The 18,741-nt window shown below is 50.5% G+C and overlaps 1 protein-coding gene across 1 annotated transcript in view; it reads left to right on the top strand.

Moving 5' to 3' along the window:
• The window catches only part of TOGARAM2 (TOG array regulator of axonemal microtubules 2), a 55,481-nt gene extending 42,893 nt beyond the window's left edge, over positions 1-12,588 (top strand). Inside the window, 3 exon segments of the mRNA XM_089922434.1 lie at positions 515-731; positions 8,089-8,175; positions 12,139-12,588. Of these exon segments, the coding sequence (XP_089778560.1) occupies positions 515-731; positions 8,089-8,175; positions 12,139-12,395 (561 nt within the window). The 3' untranslated portion in view covers positions 12,396-12,588.
• Positions 12,589-18,741: the final 6,153 nt, after the last annotated feature.

The raw sequence follows: 18,741 nt of genomic DNA, 5'->3' as shown, positions 1-18,741 counted from the left end.
ACGCGGGCCTCTCACTGTTGCGGCCTCTCCCGTTGCGGAGCACAGGCTCCGGACGCGCAGGCCCAACGGCCATGGCTCACAGGCCCAGCCGCTCCGTGGCATGTGGGATCCTCCCGGACCGGGGCATGAACCCGTGTCCCCTGCATCGGCAGGCGGACTCCCAACCACTGAGTCACCAGGGAAACCCGTTTTTTTTTAAATGGTAAACTGAGGACGAGAACACGTGCCTCATGGGTCGTTAAGATCACTCCATGAGCGAGTGCCGAGTACCTTACAAGATGCTCTACACCCTACACCCTTTGCACTTGAGTACTCAGTGTACAGTCATTTCCCCTCTTGTCCTCCTCCCCTTTCAGAGGTGAGCTCTTCTTCGTCACTGGGAATGTTCTGGCACAGGCTGGATGGCCCCTGTCAGGGATGCAGGAGGAGTACCCTCCAAGGGCAGTTAGTTGGGCTGTGGGACTCCTGCCCAGACTGGGTTCCCATGGGCTCTTGGTTTCTGTTCCCTCAACAGGTCTTTGATGCTTTCACCCCAAGGCTTCAGGATTCCAACAAGAAAGTGAACCAGCGGGTGCTGGAGTCCCTCTCCAGGATGATGCCCCTCCTGAGAGAGAGCTTACAGCCCGTGCTGCTCTCCATCATCATTGCTGTAGCAGACAACCTCAACTCCAAGAACGCAGGAATTCACACTGCTGCGGCGACGGCGCTGGATGGAATGATTGAGAGTCTGGGTGAGCTGCCCACAGCCCCTGCTTGGCTCTGGTAGGCAGCTGGCTCCCTCCCTTGTCCCTCCGTAGGGTTAGGGTTGGACATTCCCACCTTCCCTGCTTGGGAATCAGCAGAGCAGTGAAAGGCATTGATTGGCTCTCAGGCCAAATATTTCCCCAGAGGTTGTTTAGGGCAGGGGTGGGCAGCCCAGGGCCTCCCAGGTTCTTGATTGGCAGGCTTTTCCATGGGACGTCCACCTGTTAGAAGTGGAGGAGATGTGGAGAATATCTAGTCTTGCCTCCTCGTGGTACAGGTGATGGAAATGACTTACCCCAGGTCACATAGCACCACAGTGAGTGAGCCAACAGGGCACTTATGGGAAAACAGATCACGATTGCCAGGAAGGAGCTAGGAGGAGTTGTCAAATTTTTTCAGTTGTAGAGATGGTAGCAGGGGATGTGGCTTGTATGGGGACCAGGCAGGATGCTGGTGAGACAGTAGGGTAAGCCTGTTGGAGAGGACAAAGGTGGCCACCCTGGTTGTCTGACATGGGAGTCAAGCTGGGACCCATTGGCTTTTTGAGCATGGAATGAATGAGGGTTGCCTTTTAGGAAGACTGGGGCCAGGGCTTGGGGTGGGAGGGATTTGGGGTGAGGGGTGGAGAGTGAGGGTGGAGTGGAGGCTTGGGGGAGGAATGAAAAGAACAAAAAGGCGGGAGCTATGGGAGAGACATCAGGAAAGGCAGGAGCTCCTCTGTTCCTTATGTGCTTTGCAGTAGCACATCTTGGTTCTTGAACGTTAGGTGGAAATCTTGGTGCATCTATTGATACTTCTGTTATCCATTCCTTTCGTAGATGATTAGATGGTAATATTTGGTGTATCTAGTACACAGACTGAAGTGCAAGTTTGAAACCTCCAGTGTGTGAGAATGTAGTACATGATAGACGTATGTCCAGACCAGTAGAACCACGAGTTTTCACAACCTAATCTTGCCTTGCTGTGAGGAAATGTATGATCTGAGAACCGCTGTTGGCCTTGTTGCCGTATGTCCCGATGAACACAGAGCAATGTCCTGCCTCTAGGACGCACCGAGCATCCCCGTGGTGCGGCTGGAAATACTGCCTGGCGCACCCACCCCTCCTCCCCATACTGCACCCTGGCCTGAGTGCAGCTCCCTGGGGCTGGGCCAGCAGCTGTGTCCTTGGCTGGAGCCTCCAGGAGACGTTTCAGTTACAAATCAAAGGTCTGGTCAGGCCCTTCTCGCCTCTCGAGATCATAAATATTGTCAATTTCCTCTCTTCATCTCAGAGGGAATTTATGATTTGCTGAGTGTGTTGCTGTAGGACAAACAAAATAAATCCAGCTCTAAATTACGGCTTGTTCTCGGCGCTGCTCTGGGTAAGTGAGATTGCTGTTGCCAACAACCAAGGCTCTTGGTAAATCACCACGGGCCCTATATTTATTGGGAAAACCTGCATCAAACAATATAGGCTTTAGCTATTTGAAGAAGCTAAGCACCCTTGTCTGGCGAGAGGAGCTTTTAACTCTTCCCCCTCCAGGTGTTTTAGTTTCCCCTTTTTGCCTTTGAGTCGGCCTCCTTCTGCACGCTGGAGCCTTGGAACTTTGGGCTGCAGAATCTGGTTTCTCACACTGTTGCAAGACTCGGATCCCCTCTACGTGGGGCCCTGCTGTTTCCGTTTGGGCTGGACACCCTGGAAAGGGGGCCTGGGGATGGCCTGCTTCTGTGATTTGGCCACACCTCGAGGCAGGTTGCAGCAACCAGGAAGATGCCTATACCTCTCCTTTCCTCCTGGGACAGGGTCTCCTTGGGGATGGCTGACGATGTTCCTTCTGGCCCATCAGCTGGAGGATTTGGTGCGGGGAGAATGGAGGCAAGTGAGAGGGGCACTGCCCTTCTCTCTAATCCTTAGGTCAGTGCTAGGCTGGAATGGAATGGGGTCAAAGGGATGGATGGAGCCCACTAACCCCCTGGCACAAGGCTCCAGAGTGTCACGTTCAGAGCGTTGGCTCCAAGTAATTTGAGCAGGCGTGGTCAAGGGCTTTGCTGTGAGCCATACTCTCTCAACCCAATCAGCAACGTTGCTTTTGGAAGTGTTCTTAACTGTGACGTAATGAGCCAGCTTCTAAATCCGTGAAGGTCAGAACTGAGGGATTAGGTTGCCAATGAGAATTCATCACTGTCAGGGAGTACCAGGGGTGGAATCAAGCTCTCCCAGGGAATGGTTCTCTTCTGCCTGGAATGGTCTAGGCCTGGCCTGCAGAGGGAAAAACGGATGCAAGTAATGAAATTTCCCACTGTCCCAGGGGACTAGGTGGTGGACACAGAGGCTGGGGCGGGTGTGACAGGAGAGAAGGGTGTACATCTTCCTTCCCATATCACCCAGGCTGAGCCCGGGCAGCTCTAGTCGACTTTTAGCACCCAGAGGCCCCTCCTGGAAGTGGCGTGGAGCCCTTCGAGCAGCGGGAGCTTTCTCCTAAGCCGGATTCTTCGTGCCCCAGGAGGGATTCTGGGCTCCAGGCTGGAGAGGAGCTGTGAAGTGCTGTGAAATAAATGTGTGGAAAGTCACAGCTTGTTACTGTTTGTTTCCTGCTCAACGGGGGCCAAGGAGGTCAAGAACACAAGTGAGGCAGGCCGTTTTCTGGCACAAAGTCCAGATCGCACAGCCAAACTGGGAGGTTGGTCTTCTTAGGTGACCTCTTGATTCTGGAATTGGGTGACAAAATCCACGCATCAGCCACCACATCTCTCCCAGTCCCTTCCTTTTCCCTAGGGTGAGTGGGGCGGTGATGTGCTGGTTGACAGAACAGGTGGGATTTCTGCCCATGTCCCCTTTTGGGGGACAGTAAAAAAGGAGACGTTGGGAGCCTTGTTCCCTGACCTCTGCCCTCTGTCACTGCCTGCCTTAAGGCCTCTCTGGGGCTGAGTCTGGAGTGGCACCCTTTCTACTCCTCACCGAGACCCTCTGATTTCAGGGGAGTTGTTCCAGGGGTCAAGGCAGTTCCTCAGCAGATTGGCTGGTTCTGTCTTTGGGCTCTGTTACCTGGTTAGTTACAGAAGAAACTTCACTAATTAAAGCATCAGGCTGCTGACAGCTCACCGCACTCCTGGTTAGACTGAACGCTGGAAAGAGTTCTCTCAATGGGGTGCAGCCCCTGGCTGGTGCTGGAGGGAGCAGATAAACTCAGAAATGGGCAGCTTCAGATCTACAATACTTCTGCTCTTTTGCTCTGACTTTATTTAGTTTATTATTATTATTTTTTAAAAATAAATTTACTTATTTATTTTTGGCTGCGTTGGGTCTTCGTTGCTGCGCGTGGGCTTCCTCTAGTTGCTGTGAGGAGGGGGCTACCCTTCGTTGCGGTGAGTGGGTTTCTCATTGCGGTGGTTTCTCTTGTTGCGGAGCATGGGCTCTAGGTGTGTGGGCTTCAGTAGTTGTGGCATGTGGGCTCAGTAGTTGTGGCTCATGGGCTCTAGAGCGCAGGCTCAGTAGTTGCGGCGCACAGGCTTAGTTGCTCTGCAGCATGTGGGATCTTCCTGGACCAGGGCTCGAACCCGTGTCCCCTGCATTGGCAGGTGGATTCTTAACCACTGCGCCACCAGGGAAGCCCCTGTAAATACAATTTTGACTTTGCTCCTTTCATTTAATACCACCCAGTTTCCCATGCTGTTACGTAGTCTTTCTAGTTAACTTAAATATATTAATATAAACTTTATTTTCCTCCACTGTAAAAGTCGTACTTATTAATTATTGAGAAAGTGAAAAATAGGAAGCCTTCGGAAGGAAAAAAACTTACAGTCCCAACTCCTCAAAGAAACCATTATTAACATTTAGCATTTTTTTATGTTAGGTATTTTTTTCTGTGCATCTTTGTGTATAGTGTCATGATAATATTACACATTTAAATTTGCATCCTTCTTTAGAAAAAGCAGGGTGTGAGCATTATATATAATTACACACTTGAGTCACTTTTAACAGTTCCGTCATGCGCTATGGCATAGCCTGTATTTTTCTGTTTCAGTGGATCTTTCCCAGTTTTCCTGCAACGAACAGACCTAGTTTTCCTGGCCACGGAGAATGTGGCTGTGTGACATATTATAACTCACTGAGTCTTGTGCTTATTGTTGGGGGCCCGGTTTGACTGCAGTGTCTTTGCTGCCACTGTCCGTGTAGCATGCTTCTTATGTTTTCTTAAAAGCTCTTCTCTGGCTTCCCGGTAGCCTGGGGATGACGTGGCTCAGTGACCTTGGGGTTTGGCTGAATAGGACAGGTGAGAGGCCCGCTAGACCTCAGCCCCACTGTGGGGAGGGGAGGCTAGGTCCAGGGAGGCCAAGGTGTCTGGCTTGCCAGCCCGTGGCTATTTTCTCTATATTGAAGGGCTTTGCTTGCCCCTTTGCGTGGGCAGCACCAAAGCCAGTGTGGCTTCCTTGTGGTGTGGAAGAGAAGCCTATGAAAACCCTGGGCTAGGCTAACAGAGCAGGATTTTTAAGTCTTTGAAAGTTAGATTCCAGCCTCTTAATTGGACGCCCTACCGTGAAGGTTGCTGGGCTTTCAGAGTATTTTAGGTAATAATGGTAACAGTAGCCACAATAACTGATACTTGCATAGTAATTGTCTGCTCAAGGCGCTATCCTAAGCAGTTCTATGAGGAAGGTACTAGTATTATCCCCGTTTTACAGACGGGTAGACTGTGGTTTAGAGAGGGTAAGTGACTTGTCCAACGTCACACAGTAAAACACGGACGATCCAGGCGATCTGGACCCAGAGTCCACCCCCTTAGCTGCTGTCTCATTAAACGTGGGTGTGACCTGAAAGGTGAGCCATCACTATGGAAGTAGTCAGAGGCAGAGAGGCAGCTCCTCGGGGTGGTGTCTGGGGTTTATAGACCAGTTTGGGCCAACTTAGTGTCTCTGCTTCAACATTGCCTTGTTCGCCATAAGCATTTATTGGGCACCTGTTGTGTGCCTGGGAGCATGGGCTGGCACAGATGTCTGCTGGATGTGCATTTTCAAGTATCCCCCAGGTTCTTCACTTCTCTCAGGCTCTGGGAGGCCATGCCAGTGGCCAGGAGAGGGGAGGTCTAGCGGTGCCCAGAGAGTGTCCTGGACTGAGTGTTGATGGGGGAGAGCAAGGAGGGAGAAGTCCTTGTTCTCAGAGGTGAGCTCATGGCTGATGATGGGGGTGGGACAATCAGAAGCACCTGGAAACAATAATGCAGGTGATGCTGATATAGAAATCTCTTCTTACACATTTACAGGTTTACCAGGACACCCTGAGACCACTTCTCGCTAACTGAAATATTCTAGAGTCTGGCCTCTCTTTTATCTCCCAGAACAAATTATTTTAAAGACTCTGGACTTATGGATGGAGCTTTTGCAAGCTGCAGAGACGTACATGTGTACATTTTCTGCTCTATACTTCTGACGGGTCTCAGCAGGAGAGCAAGGGAAGTAGGAGTTAGCTCTTAACTAGAATGGTTTCCTGATGGGAAAAACAAAGCTTTGCTTGTACATCTCTGGGGATGCTAGGGCTCTGTGCTGAGGTATGGAAGGAGCTCAGAGAAGGTGGAACCTGCCTGGAAAGACTTCCTTAGGCAGGTTGCTAATCTCTGTCCGCTGCAAAGAGAAATCTGGTCTTGAGATGGTCAGCGGCTGGAAGTCCAGGACACACTTGCTGGGGCTGCTGTGGTAACGCGCCTCGCCTCCCAGACAGGCGCAGGAAGGCCCACAGCCGCATCCCTGAGGAATGCATTTTGCTGTTTGCCCACCTCCCATGGAACGCTGCTGCGCCTGCTGTGGTTGCAGGTGTTGGGAGCTGGGGATGCTGGGTGCCTCCAGGGGTCATGGAGAGGAAATCCAGGGGTAAAAGGAGATGGGTCCTGCCTTGTTGATTTTCTAGGTTAGCATCCCTTTCTTAGGTGAAGAGTCACTTTCCTCACCTTGCTCGTCCATCTTTTGTGAGGGATGCAGGACTTCAAGCTTAATAGTTTGGGAAACCAGGAGACGTCAGCTGGAATGGGGAAGAAGGAGCAGCTTCTAAATTCGGTAGCTATGGGATCCGGCTGGAGTTGACTTTAGAAATAACAATCAAAGAACGTCAGAGAGCCTCTTTATCCCCACACATCCCCCAGCCCATTTGCTGGGGTTTCACCATTAGTGGTTCATCTCTAATAAACACTCCTTTAAGATCCCAGTGGAGAAGAGCTCGGGGCCACAGCCTTCACCCATGGGTGTGGCTGGGTAGCAGGAGAGCTGGGCTCCTGGGGCAGTGTGGCTGGAGTGCTCGCTGTAGGGGTGCTGGGAGGTTATAAATAAACTATTGAGAGATCATATGCGCTCCCCCCACCCCTAACCTGCACATTCCCTCCTCTGACCCTACCAGAGCTAGCCAGGGACTTCTGCTCCTGACAGGGTGACCAGCCATCCGGGTTTACCAGGGTTGTGGGGCTTTCGGTGCTAAAATGGGGAAGGTCCTGGGCAGACTGAGATATGTTGGTCACCCTAGCTCCAGAACCCCAGGCCCTTGCTTACATGAGCATGGAGCCTCCCACCGTGTTAGAGTTCACATTCAAGTGTCTGTCTCCTCCGCCAAGGAGTCTCTTGAGGGGGACGAGGAGCAGAAAGACCAGGTCTTATTTAGTTCTCAGCTCCATGCTTATTATTTAGAGGGTATCAGTAAATGTTCAACGTGGAAATAACCGACCATCTGGTAGTGGGTACATTCTATTGGTTAGAGCCCAAGTTCGGGCTTTGAGGAGAGCCGTGATTTCTGAATTCCGATCCTAGCCCTTTACTGACCTTTGGTATAATCGTGTCTCAGTGCCTCAGTTTCCCCTAAAACTGTATCTCTATATCCACATCTACATCTATTCATCCATCTATCTCTATATATCATTCACCTGTTATCTATCATCTACAGCTTTCGTATATAATGCCTCGTCTATCATCTACCTATTATCTACTATCACCTACTTGTCTGTCTACCTACCTCTCGATTATTTAGCTATTTCTATCTCATCTATCAATCGTGCACCTGTCATCAATCATCTATCTCTACCTATTGATCGGTCTATCGATCTACCTACCTCCTTTGCCCCAAAGCTCACAGCAGTTTTGAGGAAGCACAGACAATATCTATGGATCTATGGGAGTAAATGGGGCCTGTGATAGTGTAACTATATCCCCAAACACCCCATGTACATTCACTTTTTAAAGTGGCCCCATTATAACCTGGAAAAATTAATTCAGCTTCCCAAAGCGGCTCTTCCCTATGTAGGTGCTGCGTGTACCTAGCCCTGAACAGTTGGTGCCTCCGCTCGGGCCACAGCATCATGGCCACTGACATTCTCCGTCTCTTCCAGACAACCTTGGCCTCGTACAAGCGTTTGCTGGGCGGGTGCGCTTCCTGAGTGGCCGCACAGTGCTTGATGTCACAGAACGCCTGCCCGGTGAGCATCCAGCCTCCCAGCCCATCTCTGTTCTTCTCTCCTGGCATGTAGTTGAACCATCTACTTATCTTAGACCAAAAGTCATCAAATGATCCCCACAGACCATTTAAAACTTTGATAATCTGCTTTAAAAAATAATTCCCACATTGCCAGAGACAATCTTTGTTTTTGGTCAAAATGAGGCAGGTCTGTACATAGCCAAAATAGTTTTAAAGAAACTATTATGCGTTTCTTCCTCTTTGCAGATGGGGCTTCCACTAGCCCCACAGGGTACCTTTGTGTGAATCAGAAAAATCCACCTCTCTGGGTCAACACCACCTCATGGGTGCCTGGCTGGGTCAGCAGCAGCTCTGTCGCCCTGACCTTGGGCAGGTTACTTAACAGGTTACTGAACTTACCAAAAGCCTCCTCCCCCATACTAGGAGGGTCCCACCTAGGAAGGAGGCAGGAGGACCCAATCTGTTCTCTAGACTCCCAAGGGCCCCCCTAAGATCCACATGGATCATGCCACCCCCAGCTTACATCCTTGCATGGCTCCCAAGCAGTCTCCAGGATGGTGTCCAGGGTCCCCGGAGTGGCCCACAGGTCACTGCCTGGCCTTCTAGGCTCTGCCCCTTTTATTCACCCCCGATGATAGGCACTGGGTCATTTACTCCTCATAACAACCCCACAAGGAGGGTGTGGGTTCCATCGTTGTCCCTTTTGTAGAAATAAGAAACACGGAGCTAAGGAAGGTTAAGTGCCTAAGGTCCCTTGACTAGTAATCCAGGATTTGTCTCCGGGAGCTGGGCTGCAGAGCCAAGCCCTCAACCTCTGTACAGTGCTGCTGTTCCTTGGGTGGCCCCTGCCTTGGCCTCCTGGGCATCAGCACGTTGCAGGGGCAGACCTCCCATCCTCTCCCCGTTGCCTGCCCACGGGCAAAGCCCTTCTCACTCTCCTTCCTCCACCGGGGCGGTGCCCACTTGGTCTGGCATCGCCTCCTCTGTCTCCCTTCTCCCTGGCCCTCCGGCCTGAGTTTCGCGTGCCAGCCTCAGTCGCTGGCCCAGTCAGGGCCTCCCAGCATTGAGCTCTCTGGGGGTGCTCGGTGCGTGTCGCCTACCCAAGGGCATCATTCCCGCTCCTCCGCCGCCCCATCTCTTGCTCCTGGCCTTGCCTCTGCGCCCTGGTTCAGTCCTCCCCGTGTCCCTGGAGTGGCCCCTTACTTCCGGTCCAGGTGCCAGATCTGCTCCAAGCAGATGGCGCGAGTGAGGCCAGGATGGGGGCTACGATGCAGCTGCAGTGCCAGGCTGTGGGTGCCTTGGGGTGAGAATGGGGTCACGTAACTGAGACCACCTTGGGTATCAGACAAGGAACTCTTTTCTGTTACTCAAAATCAGCATTCTTTGATTACCTGTCCTCGTACAGGTAATTTATGGGCCCCAGAGGCGAGTGGGTATCCATTTATTCTAAATATTACCCTTCTATTTCCAAGAGACCTCAAAAACAAGAGTTTCTGCATAGTTCTATTAACCCTGTGTCAGACAGGAACAGGGAAGAAAACTTCAATTGACGCAAGGCATGGACTCATAATAGCACAGCTTAACGCAGGAGTAAATCTTTTGCTAATTACTTCAGCTGCCTTTCAAGCTCGATTTTAATGGGTTTTTCCTCGTGATGCCCCCCTACCAGGTCCTGGGCCACCCGCTCCCCGCAGGCAGGTGAATGTGGTCTAAGGGTGGACGTGAGCTTCCTGGGGCCGGGGTGTAGATGCCTCACTGCGGGAGGAGAGAGTCCAGGGGTGAGGCGCCAGGAAGGAGGAGTGGGGGAGGTGTGGCAGGTTAGGGGCAGGTGGACCCCTCACCATTTGGTGGGGTCAGGGGAGCCCTGCCTGGGCCTGGCTCCTGCGATAGTTTTCACCTCCAGTTGCAGCAGAGATTCAGTGGAGGTTTAGGAAACCTTTGATTTAGAGTTGTTCAGTACAGGTGGCTAATCGGATGATTCGTTTTCTTTCTGTTCCCTCTGGCTGCCCCCCTTCCACCTCCCCTTGTCCCCTTGCCCCTCCCACCCTCCCACCACCCTTGGGGCTGACCAGGTGGCTTTAGGGTTAACTGGGCCCTCCCTTCTTAGCCTTTTTCCAGCACAGGTAACATAACTCTCACCTCTTGGCCCCATTTTATGAAGTTGGCGCAGCTGGCGTGGCTCACTGGGTGCAGTCCCGTCTTCCCAGGAATGAGGACCACCTTGACTTTGGAGGGCTCTGTGTCACCGGGAGCCCCCGGGGAGGCCCCCAGTGTGGGGTACAGGAATCTTGAGGGTATGGCCAGAGAGTCAAGGTACACATTTCATGGGAGATGGCACAGTGAGAGAGTCTGGCTGAGCTGAGGGGGTCCCGGGCCATCCTCTCCGGTTCCCCACTGTCCCAGGCTGGGTCTGAAATCAGAGGGACCCTACAGAGCTCCCGCTGCAAAATATCCTGGCGGGTTGGATGAAGTCAAGTTGATAAAGGAAGAACAAATTGGGGGTTTCTCTAAAAATAAAACAAAACTCCAGACCAGCCTCTAAAACGTGGAACTCCAAGAGGTTTGGGGTAGCAAGAGGTGGGAAGAGCGTGGGCTTTAGAGTCAAGGAAGGCTTGGCCTCTGTCCTCTGCTCTTGTTAGCTGTGGGATCTGGGGCCAGCTCCTCGACCCCTGAGTGTTGGTTTCCTCCGCTGTGAAACAGACGAGTGTCCGGCCTCTTGGGTGAGAGTGAAATGGCGTCACAGATGCATAGCTCTGAGCCCTGGACTCAGGCTCCAGCAGTGTTAGTTTCCCGGGTGTGTCTCAGCTCAGGGAACTTTCCAATTTCTTTGTTCCGTAAATAAATCAAGTGCTTCTCTAAGCGTTGTTTGCCTTCACCAGGACTTATCCTTTGGCAGGATGACAGGCAGTGTGCTGATTGTCAAGCAAGTATTTGCACGAATGCACGTAGGGTGACGCGGCCAAGGCTGCGGGCCAGAGCAGCCCCTCCGAAGCGGCTTGGGGTACCCCTTGATGAGGCCTTGACGTTGGAGGGAGCCCTGCAATTACTGTGTGATGGAGAGCCTGCTGGCAGGTTTTAGCCTGTCTCTGGGTTTTCTGGGGTCTAGAGAAGGCAGGGGGCCTGGGGTAACCAGATTTGGGGCGCTCTTCACTGGAATGAAGGGTCTGTGCAGAGCCTGATGGTTTCCAAAGCACGTTCATGCCTCCTGCATCACTGCTGGGCTTATCGTGAGGTGTGGCATCGAAACTGGGGAGGCCGTGCTGGTTTTATCTCCCACTGGCTGTTCTATCTTCCAGAATGCTTCATTTGAGAGTCTCGACCTTTCTTCCTAGTACAAGTTTTCGCTGTGTGAGCTCTCCTAGGTGGTAATGCAGATTAAAGCACCACTAGGACCAAGCTACTCTTTGTCACATGCCTACTTGCATAGGCACTTCGCCTACATGTATTATCTAACCTCTAACAGTCTTAAGAGTTTGGTTCAGAATTATTATCCTTACTTTACAGATCAGGCAACAGGCTCAGAAAGGTTAGGTGGCTTTCTCTAGCTCACACAGCTAGTAAATAACAGAGGCAGGATAGCAATCCAGATGCGTCTGCCTCTTTCCTTCGCCCTGGGCCTCAGGGACCAGTTATACTGTCATATGCCCTGAGCCCTCTCACCTTCGCATACCCCTTCCTCTGTAAAAAAAATGTTTAAAAGTGTACTTTATGACTGGTTGGTAGGAACACAAATAGAAATCAGGCTGGAGAGCTTCAGACTTTTTTCTTCTGATTTTAAAAGAATTTAAAACATTTCCATGGGCCCCTAAGTGTGTTATGAGCCCTAGGTAGTGCGTCTAATGGATTAGTGGGCCCTGCTGGGTTGCCTGCCTTTTGGGGGACAGAGTTGGTGTCCCCAGAGAAGGCAGTGGGAGAGAGAGAGAGTGCTTGACTCAAGTAACTCTCCCTCTTTTCTGCCTGACAGTGTTGGTGGCCTCAGTTTACCCCCGAAAGCCCCAGGCCGTGGAGCGCCACGTACTTCCGGTCCTCTGGTACTTCCTGAACAACATGATCGGGAATGGCATCCTGCCCGGGCGCGGCGGGAACGTCCGCACGGCCGTCTGCCGGCTGTGCAGGAGCCTCCAGGGGCAGATGGGCTCCGGGCTGCAGGACTTGGTCGCCAGCCAGCCAAAGCAAGTCCTCAAAACGCTCCAGGAGCTCTTAGACCCGGAATCCCTGTGAGACAGCCCCAAGGCCACTGACGGGCGGAGGGCACCTGACAGCAAGACAACTGGCAGCTCACGCCCCTTTCATCTGGATTAAAGACAGATCTAGAATGAGCAATCGTTATTTTTATCTTATTTTATTTTTATGATGGAATAATCTCCTGGTCTACTTTCCCATAGAGTTCCAGATGTACATAGTATATTTTGAGGTAGAAATAAAATAATTACTTATTTTTCTAAGGTTTTATTATCTTGTACTTTTTTAAGCCCACAGAATTTTCTAGTAGCTAGGTTTGCGACAAAGAAAACAAAACATGATATGGAAACAACAACCTATGTGCCCATTTTTGGATGAATGGATAAAGATGATGCAGTGCACGCATGCACGCACGTGCGCACACATACACACACACACACAGGAATACGATAAGCCATAAAAAAGATGAAATCTTGTGACAACACGGATGAAACTTGAGGGTATTATGCTAAGTGAAATAAATCAAATGGAGGAAGACAAATACCATAAGATTTCACTCATATGTGGAATATAAAAGAACAAAAGCAAAAAACAAAGAAAAAGAACAAACCAAACAGATGCAAACAGATACAGAGAACAGAGTAGCAGCTACCATAGAGGAAGGGGCATGGTGGGGGGTGAGCAAATAGGGTAAAGGGAATTAACTGTATGGTGATGAATAGAAACTAAACCTTTGGTGGTAAGCTCACTGCAATGTATACAGAAGTCAAAATATAATATTGTACACATAAAAAAAATTAAAAAAAAAACAAAACACGACAACAGCAAAACCAGCTGCTGATGCTACTGAGACGAAGAATGAGGGAGAAAAGTATAGCACAGATCCCCATGTTGCAGACCATTTTGGGGCATAGCTCCTATCTGTGCGCAGCTGGAAAAGCCCTCCTGAACCCAGAGACCCTGAGTTGGCCATTCAAATGCAGCCCATTTGTCATAAGCCTGATTTGGGGTGAACATAAGCATCTCTGGGGGACACCCTGCTTCTGCTTTACAAAATCTTCAGTGCAGCATCCTATGTCCTATGTCCTGTGGGAACATTCTAACAGGATCTAAAGGCAAGGAGAGTTTGACATTGGCATTACTGACAGCCTTCTCTGGAAGGTGGCTTCCTGGCTAGTTCTGAAGAGGACTGGATGATGATTCACATTTGAAATACCGTAAACAAAAGGACTGGGTGAAGCACAAAGCACCATGGTGTGCAGATGTCATGTGGGAGCTCTGAAACCACACAGGTTACTCCAGCTGGGCCGGATGCGATCATGGACCTGGAGAGGTGTGTTGGACGCAGGCTGGACCAGAACATGAAGAAGGTGGAGCCACTGATGGAGCAACGAGAGGAATGGGAAATGGGGTCCTGGCAGTGAGAGGGGGATGGATGCCAAGGGCTGGGGCTCTAGACACAGTAGGAGTGTCTCTGCCTTGCCTGGGGGCAGTGGCCGGCTGACAACAGTGTGACCAGAAGGAACTAGAGCTCAGATCGTGACCTCAAACACATGGGTAAGGTGAAGGCTGAAGGGGCAGCATCCCAGTCCCAACTCAGGAGCCAGACCCACAGCAGCAGTCTGGGGCAGATCCAGATGGCCAGGCCCTGAGGCCCAGCTTCATGCCAGCAAGTTTTCTGCCAGGCCCACCAGTGGACGCCTCTCCACTGTCACCCACCCCGAGGTACAACATCAGTCCACTTCTCTGTTCTGAGCCCCTCCTGAGAGTGTGGGGCAGAGCAGGCTGGGAATCTTCTGATCAGCTCATGCAATGTTGCCAGGTGTAACTAGGCTGCCCCCCCTCGCCCCCCTTGCCGCGAATGCCCTGGGGTGAGCCTGGGCGTGGCACAGTCATCCTGGGACTTGGGCTTTTAATAGGCAGCTTAAGTGTGCTGGGTAATTTCAGCCACAGCCTTAGCGGCTTCTCACCTCTTTGTGACCTTAGCAGGGACTTCCCCGGCACCACCATGCCCTTTGTTGATTCTGACTGACCGGGCAAACGTCAAAGATGCCCAAGAGGCTGAATTTAAACTTTTACACAATTTAATTAATTGAGTTTGCTTGGAGTCTGAGCAGACTTCTTCAGTTTGAGACCGACATTTTCTGCTGGTCAAGATCCTAGAGCCTATCAGAATATTTCAGGATTTTTTAGAACTGTAGGATCCCAAGGATTTTGAAGGCAGAAATTAAGCTCAAAGACGTTGCCCTGTCTTCCTGCATTCGGGTCCTGCCTTCTGTCTTCAAACCGGAAGCTTCCCATCTCCTGTGCTCTGTACCCATCCTCACAGGTGGGTGTTTAAAATAACTGAAAACAGCTGAAAAGCAAAGAATAAATCTTTGCATGGTTCTTTTCCCTTCACTATTTCAGGTTTTAATCTAGTCTCTGGGCAGCTGGCACTCTGAGGGTGACACCCCTGGCACAATCTCAGTGGGGAGGCTGGGTGGAAATTTTGTCTCAAAAGTTTCCCACATCATTACTTTTAAAACAAAGGGAAGACAGCTTATTAGTAACCTGGGCCTGTTGGGAGTGCCTGCAGGACTGAGACCTAATGGGAAACGAAGATTGTCCTGAGAGCCACGGCGGGTTTGAGCAGAGCCCACCTCATTCTTCGCTTGGCTGGCTGTGCGTGTAGCCAGGAGCTCTACTTACTCAAGGTGCTCTTGGGGTGAGAATATAGCATCGAGCTGTGGAAGAGCTTTTCTCTCTCTCTCTCTCTCTCTCTCTCTCTCTCTCTCTCCATTGTGAGAATCAAGAACCAAAGTCTTGTCTGAGAACATGTAACTGCTCAGGAATTCCTTGCTTGGGAATTTTTGAGATTTTAGGAAAATTGTTTTACAGGCCCCACTTCTTATCTTATTCTCTCTTCCCTGCTTCATTTCTTGTCTCCTGAGTGGAGAAATGTTTCTCCATTCTCATTGTACTTCGGAATCATCCAATGAGATTTAAAAAAATGCTGACACCTGGGCCCATCCCCGGGGATTTTTGTTCCATGGGTATGGGGTAGGGCCCAGACGGCTGTCTTTTCTTCTTTTCTTTTCTTTCTTTTCTTCTTCTCTTTTCTTTCTTTCCTTTCCTTTTCTTTTTTTCCTTCAGGCTTTATTGAGGTATAAGTGACATATAACACTGTGTAAGTTTAAGGTGTGCAGTTGTTACCAAACCAGATTCATTTGCTTGACGCACAGCAAGCTAAATGCTGAGATGCTGAGGTCTGCAGCAGAGAAAGGGTTTATAAGGCAGCCAAGCGAGGAGCTGGAAGAACGTTTCAGATCTGCTTCCCCAGAAGGTGAGGGGCTGGGATATTTGTAGGATAAAGAAGCAGGGGAAAAAAAAAAAAAAAAAAAGAAGCAGGGGGGTTCTGAGGCGTGGGGAGTGTGGGGAAAGGTGATTGGAGATAAGAAAAAAGGTGAGGTAAGAAAAAGGTTGCATTCTGTGCAGGTGCAACTAAGCTACATGCTTCTTCGTGGGACACATGTTCAGAAAATGGTGGCCTTAGCATGTTCTGAGGGTGAAGTTTTTGGCCCTCTGACTTCAAAAGGTCATGACACTTAACGCATGCACAGTTGGAGGGTCAGTTGTCCCAACCAGTCTTAACTGGCTTGAGCTGGGCAACAGCTGACTCCAGGCTCTTGGAAAACAACTTGGGCAAACATGTTATTGTTTAGGCTACGTAATGCTGGGAGGACGTGCAAGTTTTTGTGAAAACAATTAAAGCTTGATCAGTGTAGGCAGCTTTATAGTTATTATTTATTACGCAAGTTATCATTTAATGGATCTAACTGATGACTAGCCTCGGCTTCACAATCTATTGTTTGATACACTTACATATTGCAAAACGATGGCCACCATAGCCTTAGCTCAAGCCTCCATCCGGTCACGTAATTGCGATTTCTTTTCTGTGTTGAGAATATCTCAGATTTACTCTCTTGGCCACATTCACGTGTATAATACAAAACTGTTAGCTATAATCACCCTGCTGTACAGTAGATTCCCAGAATTTATCAGCCTTTTGACTGGAAGTTTGTACGCTTTGATCCATGTCCCCCCATAGTCCCCACCCCTGGCCCCCACCTCCCCAACCCCTGGTAACCACCACTCTGCTGTCTGTTTCTCCGAATTCAGCTTTTTTAGATTCCACATATAAGTGAAATCATACAGTATTTGTCTCTCTCTGTCTGACTTATTTCACTTTGCAAAATGACCTCGTTTCATCCAAGTTGTTACAAGTGGCAGGGTTTCCTTCTTTCTTATGACTAAATAGTATTCTGGGGTATGTGTGTGTGTGTGTGTGTATCTCACATCTTCTTGATCCATTTCTTTTCTCTCTTCTCTTTTTTCTTTTCTCTACAAGTGATTCTAATGGGTGGCCAAATTCTGATACCACAGTAAATCAAAGGTGTAGAAAGTGGCAGTGGCTTTGGCCCTGTGGGTGACTGGCCTGCCAGCTCTTCCCAGCTGGCAGCCCTGGGGTGTCCTGGGTTGGGGACAGAGGCTGACTGAGGCCAGGCACTGGAGTCAGAGAGGCTGGACTCGAGTCCAGGCACTGTTGCTGCTGGTGTGTGGCCTTGGAGACACTTGTCAACCTCTCTGATCTTCCCTTATCGATCGAGTGTGTGTGTGTGTGTGTGTGTGTGTGTGTGTGTGTGTGTGTGTGTTGTATATGTGGTAAGTGGGTGGGAGGAGGATGACAATATTACCCACCTTAACTGGGCTATTGTGATGATTAATGAGATAATTCTTGTAAATACTTAACACGAGGCCATGAGCACAGGAAACGCTTCACGAATATTGGCCATTATGTTTCTGGAGACATTGCTTTAGGATCCGGGTCTAGGATCCGCTAGGACCAGGGTCTTGCGGGCTCTGCAGCCCTTGGAGTTGGAGGAGTGGATGTTACCTTGGAGATCTGCGGAGGCTGAGACCCACCGTTAACTTGTGCTGGGCTTGTTTCAGAGGATGGAGCATGGTCTGCCCTCTCTGCTGGGAAGCTAGGGCTGCTCTTGCCACTGGAGCCTGTCGCCTCTCCAGTTGCCTTCCCCCTTCTCCTTACTTGACACGTCCCTCACAGCTACCCTCAGCATCCCCACCCCCTACCCCAGGAGAAATCTAGAAGCTCTTCTCCCTGCAGGCTTGTTCCCTCCCCTCCAAGCCTCTTCTGACTCTCAGCTGGGGGCAGAATGGCTGGGAGGATCTCCCAGCACTTTCTTGTTGAAAGCATTTTCCTTATATTATAATTTGATCCTGCCAATAGGAAAAGAAAGGAGAAATACTGATGGAAAGAGGGATCGTCTTCCTTCTCCTGGTAATGGAGGGAGGAAAAGGCACCCCGAGGAGGGAAGACGGGAGGAGGGGTCAGCCTCTCAACGGAGTGTCTGCCGTGTTCCTGGTCCGTCATTCTTCTCAACATCTCGTAAGAAAGATATTATTTCTCCCATTTCCTGGTGAGGAAACTGAGCCTCAGAGATGCTTAATAAGCTACCTCAGCAACGCCTGGGAATCTCTGGGACTCTTGTTCAAGTGCAGACTCTGATTCAGATGGTCTGGGTGGGGCCCGAGATCCTTTGTTTCCAATAAGCCCCCAGGGGATGTCCATGCCACTGGTCTGGCAGGGACCACAATTTGGGGGCCAGGCCTTGGGACACAGCTAAGGAGTGGCTGAGCATGGATCTGCACTCAGGGCTGTTTGACTCCAAAGCGCCTGGCATGCTCCAGGGTACTCTATGGCTCCCAGATACTGACCTCCCCTTGGGTCAGTCTGAGCCCCTTGAGAAGACCAGTTAAAATCCCATGGTCTCTTGGAGTTAGTCTGGCCCCAGAGTTCTGCCCTAAAACCTTCGGGGCAGAGAGGGTCTGCTGCATCTGCTCTTATCACCAGGGCTTGCTGCAGACACCCGGCCATCCAACCGTGGCCTTTGGTGGGATAGGATTTGTGCAAATAAATGAAGACCAACCAAATGAGAAATGCAAAGACTCTCTATTCTTTATAGAGCTTGCTATAGCCAGGGAGTCAGCCACAATCACTCGTGTTCTGGCAGAGACTCAAGGGCAGGTAGAGGAACAGAAAAAGGGGGAGGTTTCAGGTATGCCATGATTAGTGGAGCTGTTGGCCTGGAGAAAGGTGTAGGCGCAGTGTGGAGCGTGGCCTGCTGGCAACAGCAGCACCTGTGGTGCTTGTTAAAGTGCAGACCCCTAGGTGGTACTCCAGACCTACTGAATGAGAACCCTCAGCCATCCTTATACACCCTCAAGGTCAAGAGCCTGGGGCATCGTCCCAGTGCTCTTAGTGGCTGTTAGGGTTCCAGGCTAGCCCACACTTGAGAGTCAGCATCCCTAAGCCAGTATTTCC

This window comes from Delphinapterus leucas, chromosome 13 (assembly GCF_059928025.1).
Source record: "Delphinapterus leucas isolate spDelLeu-1000000601 "Yukka" chromosome 13, BTC_Dleu_Yukka2, whole genome shotgun sequence".
Lineage (NCBI taxonomy): Eukaryota > Metazoa > Chordata > Mammalia > Artiodactyla > Monodontidae > Delphinapterus > Delphinapterus leucas.
Note: the sequence above shows the minus strand (reverse complement) of the source record. Positions and strands in the feature narration are given on the sequence as shown.